The 22347-nt window shown below is 39.3% G+C and overlaps 1 protein-coding gene across 3 annotated transcripts in view; it reads right to left on the bottom strand.

Annotated features, from left to right (window-relative positions):
- Positions 1-947: 947 nt before the first annotated feature.
- Positions 948-22347, bottom strand: part of LOC107584069 (chromodomain-helicase-DNA-binding protein 6-like) — a 47505-nt gene continuing 26105 nt past the window's right edge. For 2 of the 3 annotated variants that reach the window (XM_016270476.1, XM_016270478.1), the window contains 26 exons: positions 20526-20702; positions 19671-19814; positions 18568-18823; positions 18234-18444; positions 17170-17365; positions 15479-15643; positions 15060-15239; positions 14185-14295; positions 13750-13952; positions 13308-13507; positions 12612-12771; positions 12224-12313; positions 12007-12110; positions 11625-11754; positions 11464-11539; positions 11312-11360; positions 10578-10833; positions 9897-10105; positions 7964-9802; positions 7154-7293; positions 6719-6922; positions 5717-6193; positions 5036-5242; positions 4462-4605; positions 4262-4366; positions 948-2975 (listed from right to left, as the gene is read on the bottom strand). In XM_016270476.1, coding sequence (XP_016125962.1) covers positions 1926-2975; positions 4262-4366; positions 4462-4605; positions 5036-5242; positions 5717-6193; positions 6719-6922; positions 7154-7293; positions 7964-9802; positions 9897-10105; positions 10578-10833; positions 11312-11360; positions 11464-11539; positions 11625-11754; positions 12007-12110; positions 12224-12313; positions 12612-12771; positions 13308-13507; positions 13750-13952; positions 14185-14295; positions 15060-15239; positions 15479-15643; positions 17170-17365; positions 18234-18444; positions 18568-18823; positions 19671-19814; positions 20526-20702 — 7083 coding nt within the window. In that variant the 3' untranslated portion in view covers positions 948-1925. The remainder of the gene's footprint in view (positions 2976-4261; positions 4367-4461; positions 4606-5035; positions 5243-5716; positions 6194-6718; positions 6923-7153; positions 7294-7963; positions 9803-9896; positions 10106-10577; positions 10834-11311; positions 11361-11463; positions 11540-11624; positions 11755-12006; positions 12111-12223; positions 12314-12611; positions 12772-13307; positions 13508-13749; positions 13953-14184; positions 14296-15059; positions 15240-15478; positions 15644-17169; positions 17366-18233; positions 18445-18567; positions 18824-19670; positions 19815-20525; positions 20703-22347) is intronic. The other variant, XM_016270477.1, reaches the window with a different exon arrangement.

Here is a 22347-nt window from a genome sequence, read left to right as displayed (position 1 = left end):
ATAGGTCAAAATGTACAGGAAGTGGCATGTGCAAGCGTGCGCATGCGTCCACACGAACACACATAAACAAACAAGACGGAACACAATTACAGGTAAACATTCACCAAAAAGACTGTGCAAAAATGTTTTCACATCTGAAAACAGAAAAAAATAATAATAACCAAGTAAGATGAGAAGGTGGAAAATGAATACTCCCACAAAAGAGAGACCCTGTTGAGACTGGGGGAGAAAATTAGTTAAATTATCTCTGGTTATCAGCTAGTGTAAAGTATTTCAAATAAAAGAAACACTAGTGCTGATTTTTTTAAACACCCTCCCAATATGAGACTTACTGGCAAGGAAAAAAATAACGGTGTGCTTGTAAACACAAATAACGACAAGATTTACATGTTTTACTCTACAGTATTTTCAAATGCACCAGAGAAAATAAGAGCAATGTAACCCATGAGAACGAGACAGTCTGACATCTTTCTGTCAACCCCATCAACCCAAGGGCTTTAGTGAAGGCAAAAAAAATTGGTATTTGCAAAGATATTTTTGTCTTATTTTGGGTGAAGGAATATTTCACCCAAAACTTAACTCTCTGGCATAATTTATTCACCTCTTCATGTTGTTCCAAACTTGTATGACTGTGGAACACGAAAGGAGATGTTGTGAAGAATGTTTACGCTGCTCTTCCCCACATAACAAATGCACAATGACCAGGGATTATCAAACTTCAAGAAAGATAAAAACGTACTATAACAGTAGCCCAAACTAATTATGCACTATATTCCAAGTCTTTTAAAGACACAAGGTAGCTTTTGCATGAGAAAATTAGTTGTATGGAGTAGTTTCATGGCCATTTATGAAGCTTGACAGCCACTTCTTAATGGAAGCATGCTGCTTTTGTGCTCCACAGAAGAAATTCATACAGGTTTGAATGACATAAGGCCGAAATGATGACAGAAATTTAATTTGGGGGTGAATTATCCCTTTAAATTCACTAAAAAAAACAACAACACACAGTTCTCGCAATGTTCTACCACCTGTTTTGCATCAGACTTATTTTATAAGCCCGTGTACCAATACCATTTAGAACAGAGTCTCATCTACGGCACTAAACCTTCGCCCTTGAACATGCAGCACCTCTAAGTATATATAGCCATCTCTATAAATGGGCATCTTATCAAAGCAACCATGTGGAAACGACATCAAAAACAATATGACAAACAAAACAAAAGATAAATCAATCTCAGGATTGTTCTTTGCCATCAATTTCAAGCCTCTTTTTGAGTTTCCATTGCACTCACCATGTTGCACTCATGCCACCTATAGCTTTGTAAAAGATTTAGGTTAAAATCTTCACTAAAATGAATACATAGCAGCAAGCAACTAAGAACAAAATACTGTGGTCCATCGAGACTGTATCAGATGCAGCTCTGCTGGTAATCTACCAATGGAACGAGTGTTTTCTTTGCATTAGGTTTCAAAACATAAATCTAGGTCTTATGCAACTATAAGAGCGTGATCGGAAACACGAATATGAAGTGAGACTGCCGTCTGTTTTTTGCACAATACCAACATCCTACCGCTTTCTGAGAATCTGTGAAAGATGCTAGTGAATAACACCTAATCGAAGGGGGAAAATGCTGGGGTCACTAAGAGCGTTCTCCGTCAACAGACAGAAATGTCTGAGTATCCATTCCCATGATGCAAAAGGTACACGCTAACACCAATGATGATTTTTCAGGATTCAAGACCTCTGAATGTTTGCATGCTTCAAGTGTCTATATCTTTAGCACACACCCAGAAGGAAGTGTAGATGTCAGTGAAATTACAAGGGCAGATCTATAAACAATACGTTGATAATCAAAGTCCTATACACAAACTTTTACCGACACGACACACACAAAAGTACTGTGGCCCAAACATGAGGATGCATTCTAGTCTCCACTGACACACAAGCCTTGAGCATTTGGCCTAGGTTCCTCTCCCATCTCGTTTTTGTCCTTTTCCTCAGTACTTCTATCCTCAGAAGGATCTTTGACCCGAGCTAAATCTACATCAGGTCTGCCTTCTTCCATTCTGCCCTCTTGGCTCTTTTGTTCGGGTGTCTGTTCGTCTTTAACCTGCTTCGATTCCACACCATCTATATGCACACCAACATTGCTGCTTCCCTCCTCTGGTCCTTCCTCCCTAACCTTCTTCCTCTTCCTCTTGGGGCTGCCCGTGCTGTCTGCTGCGGTCATGGCGGGCAGCGCCATTATACTGCCCGGTGGCAAGAACATATGAGGATACAACAGACTATGTGACATTCCTGGGATTAGAAAAGGGTTAAATGTCAAATGGCTGCCAGTGCTTGTGATGCTACTACTACTACTGCTGCTAGTGGCCGCAGCTGTAGACACCGAAGCGGACACTTTCTTCTCTTCCCCTCCTTGCTTTGCGTCCTCCATATTCCCATTCTCCGTGCTCATGGGAGAGCTTGCGTTATCATGCGCAGGTGCAAAATCCGAACTATCTGCTGGGTTGGAGGATGAGGTTACGGTTGCGGAGTTCGTAGAAGTCACGCTCGCTGTAGTGGAGGATGCAGTTACAGTGGACGTTGCAGTGGACAGTGGTTGATTCATCATTCCACTCATGTGAGCGCTGTACATGGGCGGCTGCACGGCCGCCATGCCGTGGAGCATCATGGGCAGCATGCTGAGTCCATTCTTGGCATCATCTCCTGATGGTATGGCAGTGGCGAAACCATGAGGAAAGCCCATGATACCGGTTAGCGGGATGCCAGGGACATTGCGGAGACTGGGTAAGCTAACCAGATCCATGCTGCCAATGAGCCCACCGTTCATGAAGAGTGGACCCATGCCAGCGGGGAGCTCGTGGGCTTTGGGCATCTCGCTGCGGGGTCGCCTGCCTCTCCTACGTGGACCGGGATCCCGACATACGGGTCCAGAGAGGATGCGTGTGAATTTGCCCTCCGGCAGAAAACCCTGGGATAGTGGGATACGAAAACTTAGTGTTGGTTTACAAGGAACAATTTCATTCAGCATCTAGGAAGTCAAAGACATAAAAATGGCACATATATATGGCATAAAGTTTAAAGCAGTTTCATTCAAAATCATCAACTCTCTGAAATAATTTTTTTTCTGATTGGTTAATTGCAGTAAAAATGTGCACACATATGATATATAAAGTAATTTCATTCAAAATCATTAGTTATCAGAAATCACTGAAATTCTGTATTCTGATTCCAATGGAATGGATTTCAGTGAAACAAAATTTTATATTTTAAAGGGATAGTTCACCCAAAAATGAAAATTAACCCATTATTTACTCACCCTCAAGCCATCCTAGGCGTATATGCCTTCCTTCTTTCAGACGAATCCAGTCGGAGTTATATAAAAAAAAATTATTTGATCTTTCAAGCTGTTTAATGGCAGTCAGCGGGTGTTGCAGTTCATCAGTCCAAAAGAAGTGAAATAAAGTGCATCCATCCATAATAAAAAGTGCCTCACACGGCTCCGGGGGGTGAACAAAGGCCTCCTTAGCGAATCGATGCATTTTTGTAAGAAAAATATCCATATTAAAAATGTAATAATCACTTTAATCTAGCTTGCGCCAACAGTTTATTTCACTTCTTTTGGACTGATGAACTGCAACACCCGCTGACTGCCATTAAACAGCTTGGAAGATCAAAGACAATTTTTAATATAACTCCGACTGGATTCGTCTGAAAGAAGAAAGTCATATACACCTAGGATGACTTGAGGGTGAGTAATTCATGGGCTAATTTTCATTTTTGGGTGAACTAACCCTTTAAATGATAAAATATTAACAAACAAATATAAACAAATTCAGACTTACCCTACCTACCCTAATAATAAATTAATATACAATAGAATATTATAAACTATAGTATAGACTATTATAGACATCCTATGGGGGATTTTATGTAGATGCCTTTCACACAGAACTGTGAAATGGTTGTAAGTAAAAATTTCAATTGCTAGTTATTTAGCAGATGCTTTCTTTCTGTCCAAATCAAACTATAAGGAGGGTCACCAGCTCAAGGACTTAAGTAAGATTGTGATCTTATTACATTTCCGTATTTCTTCCACTCTGAACCAATACATTTTAGTCAACATTTAGATGATGAACCTTGACTATTAGCTTATGTTCAGTTTACTACATATTCACGAGTGGCTTCACTGGAACATTCTCTGCTCTGCTACTTGCAGGTTCCAGCCTCTTTCTATACAGAATATATATGACTCACCGAGTGCTTCACCACATCTGCCCAATCAGGAGCCACAGAGTATTCGGAGTTTGCATCCAGCCATCGGGAGAGCTCTTTAATGGCTGGAGCCATAGCGCCTCCAAGCTGCAACCAGAAGAATTGTGGCATCAAAATTAAATGAAACAAACAAACAAACAAACAAGTAAGGATATATGAGTATCTATGCATGTTTTTGTTACCCTGCGGCCTGTGTTTCTGTGCACTACTGGGACTCTCTCCTCCCCAGTTAGAGAGTTGACATCGAGCTTGGTTGGGTCTTTGCAGCGATGCCTTCTCTGCTTCGGACGCTCCAAGAAACTGTGCAACATGCTTGCATTCTGAGACTAAGGAAGACGTGCAATATAAATTGTTACAGTAATCTATTAAATATCAATTATATTATTTCAAGGCTTATATAAGCTGTATACAACAAACATTTACATTTATGATCATTCAAATATCTTTCTAGATGAAAAAAAAAAAGTGTTATCAACCTTGCTACTTTTTTTTTTAAATCACCTTAAACGTACACACAAATAAAAACATAATACCACTAAAGTCAACATGAAATTGCATTAACATATACATCTGTTTCAGTAGTAATGTGACGTACTTTCAAGTAAAACGGAATTTAAAATGTAAGACAAAAATATGATCCTTAACTTTATCTAATAGGAACTTAATAGATGTTTATAATACTCAAACGAAAATGTCACAGAAATATTATAACTTTTTATTCTAATAAAATAAAACTTAGTTCTGTTTCTAACTTACCGGAAAAGCAGAAAGCTCCATGTTGTAGTTGGGGTTTTGTCTGAGCCATTCAATTAGGCCTTTATTGGCTGTTTCCCTGTCCAAGCTCACATTCATGGCCTCTGAGGCTGGAGGCTGAGTAGGAAGTGTAGTCGGGGTGGCTGGAGGGCCTTCTGACTGGGAGGATGTGGAGGACACAACAGGGTGGCTGATACTCTCTGACCCGCTCTGTGGAGTATATAAAGATAAACAAAACACTTGCCAGTTATATTGATTTATTAATATAATTAAGGCTATTTTCATGGCAAGATCCAAGTTTGAAATAAAAGCTTTCAAAATAAGCTTCTTTCAACATCACAAAAGAGACCATATAAGATCTTTCATATTTTAAATATTTTCCTGGTAAATCTTTTTAAAAACAAAATTAGTTAAAAAATAAAAAGTACCCCAAAAAAAGTAACATCAAAAAAGTACCCCATTGCCCTTCTAATGAAGAATTTAATCTTTGATGGTGCTTTTACTTTTAGCTTGGCGAGATAAATCATCATGAGTTTTCTTTGTACAGAAAAGAAGAGCAGATTTGCCAAGCATCTCTTTTTATGTTTCACAAAACAAAAAGTACAATGCTAGAATAACATGGTGCCATTTTCAATTTTTGAATGTCCTACTCTATCCACTTCATTGATAAGTGGTTCCACAAACCTGCTGGTCAGGCAAGTTCACGCTTCGTCCCTTTATAAAGCTGAGATCAGGAGTCTCCACATTTCTTCTCCGTCCTTTCCTCCGTCTCAACATTGAATCATCACGATGAAGACCGCCGTTGACAATCTGCCCCGTGACTGGGTGAATCAGTCCAGCCTGCAAAATGCCAGCCATATCCAATCCCAGTGAGCCTTGTATGGAGCCTATCCCAGTTATTTTATGTGGCGCTGACTGGACAGTGTGGCTCATCTGACCGATTGGCCCACTGTCTCCACCAACTGTTAGCTCTGTTGGTTTGGAGAGGTCAATAGCGGCGTCCTGCCAGCCATTAAGGAGGAGAGCGTTAGCACGATGATGCACGCCAACCTGGATCTTTTCTCCAAGATTGCTTGGTTTGGCAAGAACTTCTGCCTCAAATTCAAAACCCCGTCTTGGACGTTTGAGCTCAGGGAGAAATGCTGGGGCCACTAACCGCTCCTGTTGGGACATGAGTTACAAATCAATACAATAAAGCTAGAATATCTTCATGTTTCAGTTAATTAAATCGAAAACGTTTTTCAACCAATTTTGCAACAAACCAAAGAAGGAAAATTCATATTAAGTAAGTAAATAACATGGTTTTTACCAAAACTACAGCTTTGATCAGTTTAACTGCTTGAATGATATTAAATGCTGGGCAATAAACAAATGCAGTCCTGATATTTATTAGCCATTTGATGATATTTACATTTGTGAGATGGATTAAAACAATCAATTGCAATCATTTTTGTCAAAGGAACCACAATTTAGACACTTCATTGTATGTGCAAACATACTTGGCAATAAAGCTCTTTCTGATTAATTTCCATGACTTTCAGGCCTCAAAATCACACTTTGAAAATACCCTGATATTTCCAGGTTTTTCCATTCATATAATTTATTTCCATATATTTCCAAAAACTTTTTAAGGATTTGCAGACACCTTGAAAAACCTCCTGTCTGATGATGTGATCTTACACCTACCTTTGCTAAGTGGGGTACTGTGTGTGGGTTATAGTTAAGGCTCTGAGAAATAGGCATTCTGGTAGACAGAAATCCTGCCCTCTGGTGGGCACTGCTGGTGTTAGCCAATGAGGTGGGAGACTCATACTGTTGACTGGAGGAAGGCCACTTCCCCTTTAAGATAGTGTGGCAGATACTGTCAATACGGTTGATGATCACTCTGTCCTGTAGGGGGCAAAAAGACAAAGCAGGGTATGAAGTGGGTCTAACTGCATAAACGTGACTGGTACATATCTAGTGGTATGCTGTGGGCTGACAACAGTCTTACTTATTTCATTTTAAGAGAAGACTTTCACATTTTCAGCAGAAAATACAAAATATTTTTTCAGCATAACTAATTAATGAAGCATCGTACAGGATAATAATATAAGCAGGAAACAATCACCAACATAATACCTTCGGCCACTCTGAGAAGGAGAAGAGTGCTTTCTCTTGTAGAAGCTGAGCAATGGTTGGTTCCCTTATTTCATGGACACTGTCTGCCATCTCACACATGGGCAATACAAAGCGTGGTCCATCAACATCTCCAAATAATGCTAAAAATACAAAGAAAAAAATGACAAGAATTATTATTCAAAGCATGCTGGGAGAGAAAGAGACTAAAACTGTTTTTTTTAATTCTTTATTCCTTATGTTTTCCACTAGGTTTTATGAACATAGTGAGAAACAATCATTTATCAGCATGTAATTTGTTTTATTTATTATATTAAAAATATTAAGTGATTCCATCAAGCAAATCTGATAATGTTTGCCAACAATTAGAAATAAGTGATGACAAACCATTGAATTATTTAATGTACACTAAAGGTGGTAATGCAGCCACAACATCAATAATTATCAATAATTCAACAGTCAGGAGTCAGTTATTCCGCTTATATCATTGTCTTTTTCTTCTAAAATAGGTTTGTCCCTAAAATTGTTGTGTAAGCCGATCAAGTTTTGCTAGTTTTTGGACACTTATCAAGAGGTCAGGCTTGGAAAACAGCTGTCCAACAAGCTAAACACCAACTTGGCCAGCAAACCATCTCAGACTGATTTAAGCTGTTTTTCTCCATAAGGGTTATCAGCTTCAGCTGCCATTACTAGTTTAGTAAAGAATGTGGTGAAATATTAAGAAACTCAATAGACCTGGAACTACTACATAAAACTAACGGAATCAGAAACAAAACATAAAAGGTAGAAAGCTAAAGTCTACAGCCACAGTACCTGGTGCCATTGCACTTTCATCTTTTATCTTGTCCTTTACTTCCAAAACCTCAGTCTGCTCAAGGTGAGGGGTCTGCGTAGTGCTATCTGGCTCAGGCTTCACATCTGACACCACTGGATCCATGAGGAGCTCTTGTTTTGGGACTGCGTCAAGGCCCGGCGATTCAGAGGTGTCAGGTAAGGTAGTAGGAGATGATGGGAGTGAAGGCGGCATAGGGTAATCTGTTGAGAGAGTAGTGTTAGTTAGATTGCACTCTTCAATTGGCTCTGATGGTTCTTTGCAGGGTTCTTCCACCAACTGATGTTCCGCTGTGTCTTGCTGAAACCCTTCGCAAGGTTCCTGCAGGGTCTCGTCACAAGTCAAATCGTAAGACTCCTCTAAAGGCACTTTTTCTGGCTCTGTTGGAGGCTTTTCGTAAGGTTCATCCAAGGCCACTTCACAAGGATCTTTCAAATCTCCATTGGAATCTTCAAATGGCACCTTGTAGTCCCCTTTCTGGGATTCCTCGAGACAATTTTCGCTTGGAGACTCTATTGAAGGCATCTCATCTTGAGTATCCATTGTCTTTGGGCTGTCTGGGGAAAGATCTTGAAACCCTAAGCTTTCAGCTCCTTCTTCTGGACTGAGAACACCATGTGTGATGCTGGAATCACTAAGCTTGTCCTCTTGCTCCTCACTAATGGGATCTGTCTGGTCAAGACTCACATCCGGGAGTCCAAGAGGTGGTGGTGGTGGAACATATTCTGGAAGACTGGCTGATAGATCTGTCTGATCCACAGAAGTCTCTCCAACATTAAGGTCTTTGAACAACATGAAGCTCGGTGCCAGTGGTTCAATAGGGTTGCTTTGAGAGTCTGAACTAGGCATGCTCAAACAGTCGGTGAGCGTTTCATCACCCTCGCGTCCATCTTCTGGTTGAGGAGCATCGAGAAAGCTGGGTTCCAAAGTTTGTGCTCCCAAGATGGGATCAGTCTCGTTGAACATGTCAGAGGCTTCAGCATGGTCCGAGCTTTCCCATGGAGTTTGAAGTTCATCTAGTTCCACAGAAGGAGCCATTAAGCCAGTCTCCTCAGAAGACCCTTGCTCTCCCACCAGAACATCGCTGCGAAGTTTCCCAGCTATGGAGTCCGCCATGTCTCCTTGAGACCCATTTAGCTCCCCTTGGACACCGTACGAATTTAGCATATTCTGCCCACCGGTTGCAGAATTGAATGGGAATCCATTGAAGGCCTCTTTACCAGACTTGCTATGTAGTGTGTCTGATGTCAAGCCTTCATGTTGTAAAGACCCCAACTCCAGAGAGTCATCCAGTGGAGGGCAATCCAAAAATCCTTCCCTGATTCCTGTACCTATCCCTAAGGAACTTCCAGACTCTGATGCCACCACTTCTGTGGGCTGGTGATGCCCATGAGAATGGACGAGTTGTGTTGGTGTGTGGTGATACTCTGGAGGTTGTGGGGACTGACAATGCCCAAGGTTGGCATCATACAAGCAGCAATGGTGGTGGGGCAAGCCTGGGACAGAATATCTGTGGTTTTCTTTATGAACATAGTTCCGGTGGGCCTCCAGGAAGGATAATTGGGGGTCATTGAGGATGTAGAAGTCTGTTCGACTCAAGCCATGCTTAGCAACCCCAATGAGAAGATCACGGTCATGTTTGCCACACTCCCACCAGACGGGCAAGTAAAGACTAGGGCGACATAGCTGCAGTCGTGCCCCCAGGAGCGGGTGGCGCAATACTTGCTCACGGACCTTTCTCAAAAGCTCGATACGATATAATGTTCGGGCAGCTCGCTCTTCTGTAATGGGCTCCACAAACAGTGATGGATCCACATTACCTACATGAGACAAGAAGTTGTGTATACATTATGACAGATTTAGCTTCTATTATTATTAGCTTCACCAAACTATCAACTCAAATATCCATTTTACCTTCATCTTTTCTGGGCGGCAGTCTACATGCAGTTCGACACATTGAAACAAAGCTGTGGAAATATCTCTCTAAGCTTTCGTCCGTCTTCCTCTCTAATCGAGCAAGGGCACGGAACTGGCTCCAGTCTAAGGTCTTCTTCTCTGGGTCATATACTACTCCAAACGAGGACACTGTGCGATTGAAGTCAGCCTGCTCTCGACGTGTCCACCTGTGTCAAAGAAGATATGTTAACTAAAAAAAAAAAAAAATTTGCCTCAAAAATTGAATGAACTGATTTTCAGCACACATTATTAATCTCTTACCCAATGCAGAATCAAAATACTATTCTTCCAATGTTCATCATGACCGGTAACATTTCAATGTTTATACAGTCCTCAAGGATTTTATGCTAGCCAATAATTCAATTTAGTGTTTAGCGGTTGATTTTGTCTTTTATCATGCTGCTCTAATTTTTTTGTTCACTTTGTTGATGTTCCTCATCCTCTTAATGCTTAGTGTTTATTATGATTATTTCAACATGACTTGAAGGCAGCGAAAGTACTAAAATTTTACCCAAAGGAGCTGGTTCCCATTTGCATATGTTAAAAAAAAAAAGCAGATTAAAGTCTTTGATTTCATCTTGAGAAAATAACTGTAAACAATAAAACCACATCACTGAGTCACAGAGTCACATTACTCACCTTCGCTGCCACTCCAAAAAGAGCGGATCAGGCTCAGTAGTGCAGTGCCTAAACTCTCCTATTTGCCAAGCCACAGGTGCAATTCCCTCGTGTAAGAGGAAATCATGACGAAGCGGCTCACGGCGTGTATAACGCTGATAGGCAGTAATGAGGCGCCGCAGACGTGCTGTAAGAGCTGAGCCTGCTGGCCACTGTATCCGTCCCTGCTCCATCACTTCTGCAACAAGGTCTGCTGCGAGAGATCCTATAAATCCCCCTTCAAAAGAAATGCTACTTTAGACTCAACCTAATATTAAGGGGTGATCACCTTTGGATTTGTGTCACATTTATATGAATGCCAATGCAATAGAGAGCAATATGACAACTTTCAAAAATATTTTTTTTCACCTGTATACTAAAGTTCAAGTTTAGAGAACTCTACCCTGTGTATCCATATTTATAGCATAAAAATACTGATGGCATTGGCAGGTATGACAAAAATGAATTTAGCCCTCTGCATACAAGTTTTTTTTGAACAACAAAAGCTACTTTTTAATGACAAAGGAAACTCGAGTAAACTGCATATTTTTACATTTTATTTTTAACTATAATTTAGAATTTATTAAAAAGAAACATGGCATCATCTCCTCAAATAACTTTGCACGATTAAAATCTATTGTGACCATCTCTTAACAGTATTTACAAACAATTCATGGTTCTGTAAATAAGTAAATAGATAAGGAAGGTTTCAATACCTGTCACTGTATTGTAATTTTTCCCTGTTTCCTCTGTCATGGGTTCCTCCTTTGTAAAAGAAACCTTTACTTAAATGAACAGTCTGAGAATTTGGTTAAGACATTTAGCAAAATTAATCCGACTTCACATTCCTTCGACTTCCTATTATTACCTTGATCTCTACTTTCTCTTCTAATTCCTCAGACTTAATGTCGTTCTCCTCTTTGATTGTATCACTCTTGCTGATACTGCAAAAGAAGAAGCGTGTTTATGGTTGTAAGAGCCAAGAGGCACGACTGTTATATCTCTGCTGCTCATTTAAAAGCATATTACCTATCAGGTACATCTGAAGCAGTTTCTGCTCCACTTTGCTCTACCGTCAATGCAGTGACATCAGGCATACCCACTCGCTCCAGGAAACACAGAGCAGGGTCTGCACGCATGGCGTTATACCTCTCATACCCTGCATGGGACACAAAGAGAAGTTAATGCACATGGTGAAAGCAAGAGGAAGTCAATATGAACCATGTGACCATCTAAATCATATAAAAAGATACTGTAATTGCATTCAAATGCATCCCATCTCTGCTAAAAAGTAAAAAATGACTTATGTATTTGTGCCTGCACAGATTTCCCTTGCTATACTGCATATGCACAAGAATTGCATCATAAAACTGGGTGTAACGGTTGCACCCATTCTTTGATGATGTCTCACCATGTTTGTGAACTCCAATAAGCAGCGATTTATCCGCTTCAGCATCCCACCATATTGTAGGGATCTCAATGTAGTCAATATCAGGCAGGGTTACCTCCAGTTTACTGCAGAAAACACACAGATGCTTACATATTAAGCCACTCTACAATGACAACAGTTTGATATGGAATTAATGAAGTATGCATGGGGTTAAGAGAGACTGTGTGTCATGTAGTACCTGGCTGGGATCCCTTCAAGAGCCTGATTAGAAGCCTCCCCCAGCACTTCGACCTTCAGATAGTACAGCATCCGCACCCTCAGTAGCACCCTGTTTATGACGAGATACATGATGATCACACATTTAAAACCCTGTAATCATGATGTTATCAGAGCACACACTTATATATATATATTTTTTTTTTTTTAAATTTATATATAAATTACAATTTGTCTGATCTCATTATATTGAAATTGAATTTAATAATGACAAATATAATTTCATGACTGACAGGATGCATGAAAATTTTAACTATGCACCCTGATTAAAGTACTTACTATTTATGTGATATGATTATGATGCAAAATGTACTTTTGCTGATATGTTACACAATATCCACAAGTCTTACTTGTTGCAGTGTTGTTTGAGATGTTTCTTGTAGCTGTCATCCTGAAGCACAACCTCTGGGTTACAGTGGACCAGCCAGTCTGCATTCTTCAGCTCAGGTGGACTCAACTGGTTCTTCAGCTTCTTGCCTTTACGACCCCGTGGGACAGGAGCAGACAGACCTGGATAGGTCAAATGCATTTCATGACATATATTGAATTCTATTTAAATAGACAAATAACTAAGAACTAGGGATGCTTATGATTAATTGAACTTCAATTAATGGTAATTAATCATTTCATTGTTTAAATACATTGACTGTCAATCAATTTCAGCACAAAAGATTTAGCAGATTCAAGCAGTGAAAGCATTTTGATGTAACTTCTTCAAAGTTTAAGAAAGAATACTGTGTATATTTTTACTCATGTATATATATGGACATTCAAATTTAAATGTAATATTACAAGAAAATGGAGTATTTAGTAATCAATGAATTAATTACATTTATTTTTAAAAAAATTAAATTTGAAAATGCAATTAAAAACCTATTTAAAAAAACTTTTAAAAATTGAGACCTTCAGCATGGTTTCTGATTAATTGACTAATTTATTGTTTTATTTAAATGACAACAGATCCTGAATAAAGTCATCTCAAAAAGAATGAATGAATGAATTGATAAAAAAAAATAACTGAGAGTGTGAACAAAATAATTAATAACCTGAGTGGTTTTGTAGTGCTTGATTGTGTCCGTCTTTAGTGGGTGTGATCAGATCCCAAATGAAGCTCTTAATTTTGTCGTCTCCCTTATAATGGCGAACACAGTAGACTAGAAGTGCCCTGCACAGCACCTCCATGTCTCGCTCCGTCAGGTGCCATTTAAAACGCCCATGATTGAGAATATCCTTCCAGCGACCCCACCTGTACACACAGCAAACATTTCATCGGTCTGAGATGTATAACCTGCATATTGTCTAATTTATGGCTCCAATATTTATTCGGTCAGATTGATCTGCACATGTAATGGCAGAAAACGGTCTTAGATTAATATTTTAGCTTTTGTCTTGTTTAAAAACAGTCACTTCATTAACAGCCTGTTGTAGGGCAACAGAAGGTGACCCAGAAGGAATGAGTGGGCAGCCGAAAACAAATTAAGCACTGACCCGAAAATGAGAAGGTTTTTCTCCACTCTGAAGCATTCCGCTCGGAGGTAGCGTCTGTTGCGATCGCTGAGACGTCTTGTGCGACAGGGTCGTTCTTCTGAGTCGCTGTCCAGTTCAGAGAACTCCATCAGTTCATCATCCTCAAACGAGTTATAATGACGAGTCTGCTTCCTTACGCGAGGGGTGTCGATCACCAGACTCTCCTGGAAGACACAGACACTAGTCAGAAAGTGTTGCCTTCTAAATATTGTACTCCTTAAATGTCACCAATATGCAAACACATTAAAGCAACCCATCTGTTTTGACTCGGCTGATATTCAAATTACCTTTATATTCTCTCTCTAGTCTATGAGTTGATTCTCTTGCATTACACCACCTGAGTCAGGAGGAGCTCATATATGCAAAGCTTTGGCTTTTAAAAATCACGATTTTTACCTTTTCTGCCTTGGAGTCAATTTCGAGTTCAGCAATTTTTGCCCACTTCTGCCAGAAGTTTGGATCATCCAGAGAGATGTCTGTACGGTTCCCTGAAGACACAAAGCTAGCCTGCAATTGGTAAATAATAAAGGATTATGAACACTTATTTTAAGATAGAGATCACACATCAAAGCCTGTGTTATACTGATATATGCAACGCTTATTCAGCTTTTTCATTCACATGACTTTTCCACTCATCTACCATATTTATGACCAACAGCACTGAACACAAAAATATGAACAGAGATACCAAGAGAAAAAACATTGGCAATTGTTTTTTGTAAATCAGTTTTGCAAATCTCAAGTTGACACAAAGGTTTGATGTCAGTAAGAATTGTTTTTGAAAGAATTTAATACTTTTATTTAGCAGGAAGTTAGGAATTTAAGAAATTTAACTTTGATCAAAAGTGATAATTAACGATTTGAAGACTTTCATTTCAAACTTCTTATTCATTAAAGAATCCTGGAAAACTGTATCACTGTTTCCACAAAAAATGAATCAGCACAACTGTTTTCAGCATTGGCAATAACAAGAAATGTTTCATGAGCAGCAAATCATCATATTAGAATGATTTCTGAAGGATCATGTGACACTGAAGACTGGAGTAATGATGCTGAAAATTCAGCTTTACATCACAGCAATAAATTACATTTTAACATACACTAAAATACAAAATAATTAACTATTTAAATTGTAGTAATATTACACAATATTACCTTTTTTACTGTATTTTTGATCAAATACAGGCCGCCTTGGTGAGCCTTCTTTCAAAAACATTTTAAAAATCTTATAGACCCAAAATATTAATGGTAGTGTATGTCGAGATGTGCACCTTGGCAAAAGTTGATCCCTTCCCCTCAGACTGGATTGTGATAGTCTGTGTGCGTCGCTGCAGGATCTGATCAATATCCTCTTCACAAAATTTAGAGCCCTCATCTTCCTCATCCATAAGCGCCCCGTACGCTCCCTTCCTGAGAAGATCTTCCACCTCCATCTTAGAGAGCTGCTGAACCTGAAAGAAGAAGGCAAAGTAATTAGACAATACTGTCCTAATCTTTTATGCTCCACAGGTTTGGTCTGGATTGGCATGTAGGCGAGTAAACGATGACAGAGTTGTCTGCACGCACGAGTCTTTTTGGGTGAACTATGCCTTTAATACCAACAAGTCTTGGATATGCTATTCCACTTTTGGCAAATACATTTTCTCAATTCATCACTAGAAGATCAAGTTAAAAGTTGTGGATCCCTCACCCCATTGAGACTGCCCTTGCGGTTGATGTCCTGCAGAACAGCCTTGTCCAATCCCAGTTTCAGACTGGCCTTGTCAAACATCTCCCTCTCGTATGAGTTTCGTGTAATAAGGCGATATACTTTCACTGCTTTGCTTTGACCGATCCGGTGGCAGCGAGCTTGAGCCTGTGGAATTCAAAGCATGTTCATAACAAACTTAAAGGGTTAGTTCACCCAAAAATTTAAATTAGCACCAAAATTATCATTAGTTCAAAAGAAGTTAAATAAAAAGCGCCTATCCATAAAATTTTTTTTTTTTTTTAAAGTGTCTCACACGGCTCCGGGGGGTGAACAAAGGCCTTCAAAATGTAATAATCACTTTAATGTAGCTTGCGCTCACTGTTGTACACGGAAGCAGTATGACGTATGGAGGTCGGCTTTGCGCATGCGCCGCTCAGAAGTGACGCACGCGGAAGCACAGGGGAGAGATCAAAACAAAACAACGGTCACTAAATAGAAGTACAAAACGAGGATTTGTAAAGAAGAATTTCGTAGGATTTCGATATAAGCCAAGAGGAGACTGGTTTTCCTTTGCTAAAGTAAAGATACTTTGCTTCCTTTGCTCTTGTTAACAAACGTTCGCTTTCACGAGACTCACCGGCGCATGCGCAGCACTGACCTCATACGTTATCCTCCCGGAGCTGCTTCCTTTTACAAGAGTGAGCGCAAGCTACATTAAAGTGATTATTACGTTTTGAATATGGATATTTTTCGTACAAAAACGCATCGATTCACTACAGAAGGCCTTTGTTCACCCCCAGGAGCCGCGTGAGACGCTTTTTTTATGGATGGGCGCTTTTTATTTAACTTCTTTTGGACGGATGCATGCAACACCCGCTGAGTGCAATGACACAGCTTGAAAGATCAAAGACCATTTTTAATATAACTCCGACAGGATTCGTCTGAAAGAAAAAAAGTCATATACACCTAGGATGACTTGAGGGTGAGTAATTTATGGACTAATTTAATGGACCATTTTCGGTTGAACTAACCCTTTAAAGGGTTGGTGAATAACCTTTTTCGAAAGCTTGACTGTGTATATGGGGTGCAGTGTAACGTGTTCATGCTTCGTTTTTTTAAAAATGCCTTATTTTCACATATTTTACCTTTATTCTACACCGCTGTTTCCATTCTCGTTAAAAGGGTCTGTTGAGTTCCTGGTTCTATGTAGCCCCTCCCTCAGAAATATGCAATGGGCTATGATTGGTTAGCGGGCTCACTGCGTTTGTGATTCGCTTACCGCCTAGTGCACGTTGTCCAGAAATGTCACGACCCCTTAAAATTATGGGTAGTTGCGTGTTCCCGGGGGCGGGGTTTATGTTAACATCGGGGTTAGTGATGTCACAAACCCAGGAAGAAGCTCGTTGTAGTCCCTACCAGCCATTGTTTTGTAGTCCTTAAAAAGCGATTTCTTTAAAAGAAAATATCTCCCTTTGCATTGAACATTGAGCATCGTAACTTTGCAGACGTTGTTTATGCTCGAACAGCAACATTACACACTAACTAAAGTTCCAAAAGTGAAATCATAAATCAACCACCCCTTTAATATTTATGATTATTCGAAAAGCCTGTGCTGCTAAAAAGCTGGTAATGGAAATTGCTAATGGAGGAGAGTCTCACTGATACTGTACATAAAAGATCTACATCTTTACCTGCAAGTCGTTCTGCGGGTTCCAGTCTGAGTCAAATATAATACAGGTGTCAGCGGCGGTGAGGTTGATGCCCAGACCTCCTGCTCGTGTACAGAGGAGGAACACGAAGCGGTCAGAATCCACCTTACTGAAGCGATCGATGGCGGCCTGCCGTAGATTCCCTCGAACTCTCCCATCAATACGCTCGTATGTATACCTACATGTATTATACAAATTTCAGAGAAGACATTTCCTTTTCACATCTATATCCTTTATGCATGAAAACTACCAATCCCACTCTTTCTCCACCATAGCTCTCATATTTTGTTTACTGTTTCAGCCATGCATTTTGAAATATTTTGATAATATACACAAAAGTTTGGGGTTGGGTAGATGTTTCTGAAAAAAGAATTATGCTCACCAAGGACGCATTTATTTTATCAACAATACAGTAAAATAAATAAATATATTGTGAAATATTATTACAATCTAAAATAATGATTTGATAAATTATAATAATAATATATAAAAATATAATTATAATAATGATAAATTATTCCTGAGTCAAAGTGAGTTCAGTGAGTTTTAGTTGTGCTGCTTCATATTTTTGTGTCAACAGTGATACTTTTTTTCAGGATTTTTTGATAAATAAAAAGTTAATAAGAACAGCATTTATTGGAAATAGAAATCTTTTGTAACATTATGTCTTTACTGTCACTTTTGATCAATTTATTGCATCCTTGCTGAATAAAAATAATTAATTCATAAAAAAAAAAATCTCACTGACCCCAAACCTTTTTCTTAAATGTTGTAATAAGACACAGGTTTCTCGCACATTTTGACCAATGAATTTCCATGGATTTTTTTATAAAGTATTTAAAAAATGTTAAAATAAAATAAAAACCACTTAATTTTTTTCAGTACTATGGGATCCCTGAAGAAAAGCAACAAGTGAAGTAAACCAAGTTTTGATTTAATATCGACATTCGGAGTCTATTTCCTCATTCACTTACAGTTTCAAAAACAGCTGAACATTTTTTATAGAAGTATGACTCATGGCACTGTATAATAAGCAACTGTCTCACCTCCTCTGAATGAGGTAGTCCTCCAGTATATCCAGGCACCGGACCATCTGGGAAAACACCAGCACTTTATGTCCTCCGGCCAGCAGCTTGGGCAGCAACTTGTCAATAAGTACTAGTTTACCAGCGGCCTGGATCATTGCCTGCAGCTGAAAATCTACAGCATCAGAACTGTAGGTTTTCTTGAAGCTCTCAAGGATCTTTTCTTCAGCACCTGACAGAAGGAAGATGGGGGACTACGTCAGCGCTACAAATTAGAGGTGTGGCTACTGAGATGTAGAAAACTGCAACCAAGATATATTTCATATTGACACTTGATCTAAACACCAGATGTCACCTGTAATGAGGTATGGGTGATTGCAGCACTTGCGAAGCTCCATCATTGTGTTGATGAGGTTGGGCATGTTGTGCTGGTTTGCTCCCTTGGCAAGGAAGGCAAAGTTTTTCTCCAGAATGGCGCGGTAGTACTTCTTCTGAATATTAGTGAGCTCCACCTCAATGATTGTCTCCTCTTTAGGGGCCAGATTCTTCTCCACGTCATCCTTCAGTCTCCTCAACATCATGGGCTTCAGAATGGCTTGTAGTTTCTTTACCTGAGGATATGTTGATGTTTCTCAGGTTAAAGCTGGGCACATAATCAGTCAATAATAATCAGGCCATATGGCCTAATATTGAGTCCTAAAACCTGGAAATAAATTAGCATTTTCCACTTCCATCTTTCCAAAATCAAAGGTTTTTTTGAAAGGGTGTTTGGTTAATTGCCTAAAATAAAGTCTGTGATTAACACAAGTTTAAGATATTTTCAAGTTTTATTCTACAACACGAATTACATCTGTAACACTCCAACATGAAAATTTTTATTTTATTTAATTTATTTTTTTGTCTTGAAAATTCGGTTGCTAACAAGTGGCTAAATGGGAATAAAAAAAAGGTAGTCAGGGACATTAAACGTCACACTGAACAGGTAAACTCATCTGCTCACTAGTTGCTTTTACAGCCTTGTTGTATTAATAAATTGTGCTCTTGAAAACTATTCTAACTCAGACTTTCCAACTTGTAGATTTTAAATAAAGATCAAAAGTGTTATGGAAAGCATAATGGTGGTGAAGCCGAAGTCATCCGACTGTGGTGTAGCTTGTTGTTTTAAACTTTTGTTGGTCACCAAGCTTATTTTCAGCAAAAAGCCAAAAGCCAATAGAAAAATCCTACTAGCTTTTTGTCGAGGGAACCAGGGTCATGCTAACTTTCAGGTTGCCCTACAAAAATACATCAGCACTTTATTTGGCTATTCTGAGTTTATAGGCATTGACCACAAAATTTTAATAAGGATGTTGCCTACTATCCTCTAGGTGGAGCAGACAATTGGAGGTGAAGGTGTGTAGATGTTTATCTAGCCCATAAGGAAAGATAACAAGCTTCCAATCAAGGGTTAGATCTCACCTGCTCTTCTGTCTTCAGGTCTCCAAACTCCTCTAGGAAAGTGGTCTCGGAAGGGAACTGTGAGGGTTCGAGAAAGTTAAGCAGACTGAAGAGTTCCTCAACTGAGTTCTGCAAAGGGGTTCCTGTGAGAAGGACTTTATGTTCCTTAAGAGAGAAGACACATAGAAACATTAAGTATGTATGTACATTTTAAGATATCTATACCAACTCTCTCTGGATGAAGACGGAGAAACAACACTGGGAAACATTGAGCTGGACTTTGAACATAGTCTCACACATTTGGGCTCCAACATAAGGATACATTTGTATACTGTGAACCAAAAAAGTATTTGGACACTGAAGTCTCAATTAAAAATAAATGCATTCGATACAAAATATCAAAAGTAGCATTTATTTACAAATTTAAATATAGTGAAAACACTATTTATACACATTCTGGATGTCATTCACTACTGCAAAGTGGCTTAATCGTCCAAATACTTTTCAAACCACTGTATATCAAAATACATCTGCGAAAACCTAATTAGCTGCGAGATATTTTGTTGGATAAAGCGGCACTGCGTCAAATGTAGTTCAGTTTGCACACACTGGCCATGGCTGCAGTAATATGTAAAGTGAGAGAGATGAGATTACTCATTCTGTGTCCAGAGAGGATGTGTGCATGTAAATGCAGTGAAGATGTGTACATAAGATAGCACTGTATTTTAGCTCACAGATGGCTTTACTTCTCCTTTTCTGGAAAGTCTTTGAATCATTTGTAGAGCAGTTGATATTATAAATGACACATGACACTTACATCCCATGACAAAAACGTCTACGTATGTTTCATGGTCCACAAATGAGCAAAAAATTTACCAGGTTCATGAGTTTGAGTCCCTCCAGCAGTTTACAGTTGCGGTTTTTTAGGCGATGGGCCTCGTCGATCACCACACAGCGCCAGTTAATCTTCTTCAGCTCTGGACAGTCAGCCATTATCATTTCAAATGTAGTGATGATTCCATGAAACTTAAACTGGCCAGACACGATGTTTCCCTGAAGTAGCAAGAAAAAGACTGATTGTATACACTGTAATAAAAATAATAAAGTTGTGCCTACCACACCCACTCACTGTGGTAAAATTGGTGTAAAGTAAGGTTAGACATTAACCAGAGTTCGGGGAAAACTTTCACCAAAATGATATGAATGCTTTAGATATATATTATGTGGGGTAAAATGTGCCGCATAGTGAATTACAGTTTTTTTTTAACTACTGTTTAAAGGTTTGGGGTCAGTAAGACTCTTGTACTCACTAAGTCTGCATTTATTTAATAAAAAAATACTGTAAAAACAGTAATATCGTTAAATATTATTACAATTTAAACTGTTTTATATTTTAATATTTTTTTAAATGACATTTATTCCCGTGATCATAGCTGAATTTTCAGCATCATTACACTAGTCTTCAGTGTCAATTTTATGAAGATTTTTAATACAAACTGTCAGCACATAATACATAGACACACACAAATAGTAATAAAAAATGTTGGCGACTCGAACTATACTGTGCTTCCGTTCAACTGACTACTGAGAACTAGAGCCCGACCGATATATCGTTTAGCCGATATTATCGGCCGATATGAGCCTGTCGCCGATATATCGGTATCGGCGAATATGCCGCCGATATGAACATTTTTCTTTTAAAGAACATATAACGCAGATTAAATGCTTCTGAATGGTGTAATTACTTAGTTTGTCCAGCAGAGCGTGCTCCATTGTTTGCTACTGGACCCATGTCAGTTTAGTATTGAGATGCGCGGATGAGCTCAAACTTCACCCGAGTCCTCCTTCAAATGATCCGCCCACCACCCACCCGCACCTATATTTGATAGTCACATTACAATGATTCTAATTCTTTGTTTGCATGATGATATGATGAATGGATGGTTAATTTTAACAGCAGATTCAGTGACGTTAGAGACTAGAGCTGATCTGCGCTTCACTGCACGTGTCTGCGGCGCATTAAAGCCTGTGTTACGGCCACTGGAGCTGATCGCGGCCACTCAATGCTGGTGTTTACCGGCCACGCCGTGGCCCAGAACTCATGCTTATCACATCGGTCACATCACATTGCACGGCGCGACAAAATACAATAGAATTCTATTGTATTTTGTTGCGCCGCTCGCGTCCGGTGTAGAATAGAACAGTGGCGGCTCGTCGGGGGAAGCAGGGGAGGCATAGCTTCCCCATAATTTTGAGGTGAAAATGGGAGGAAGACGATTTAATGTTAATAAAATTCACAATTCATTTCAGTTCATGTCTCAGAATGAGTATTTTTTGTTTGTAATTTCACAGTTGTAATATCATAACGTGAACGCGCTGCTTTTCTATCGCGAATGTGCCGAATCTGCTGATGTAATTGCAACCGCTAATAATAGAGAAGGGGAGGGGGAGGCAGGGTGAGCGCTGAGCTCTCGTGCCTCCGTTGGTAAAAAAAATTAGCCAATCACCATCGAGTGTTCACTTTCAGCACTGAGGAGTGTTGAGAAAAGAACCCTTGCCTTCTGATATCAACCAATCATCAAAGAGACGTAAATTACGTGATATTAGATTGAACGTCTCCCGCTGCGCTGATAATGTACCAAGTACTTATGATGAGTAGCAATATTGAATATTTGATCGCCAACAGATTTACCAAGCT

Source organism: Sinocyclocheilus grahami, unplaced genomic scaffold, assembly GCF_001515645.1.
Source record: "Sinocyclocheilus grahami isolate Dianchi unplaced genomic scaffold, SAMN03320097.WGS_v1.1 scaffold57.1, whole genome shotgun sequence".
Classification (NCBI taxonomy): Eukaryota; Metazoa; Chordata; class Actinopteri; order Cypriniformes; family Cyprinidae; genus Sinocyclocheilus; species Sinocyclocheilus grahami.
The sequence above is the reverse complement of the archived record's forward strand: the minus strand, read 5'-3'. Positions and strand labels throughout refer to the sequence as shown.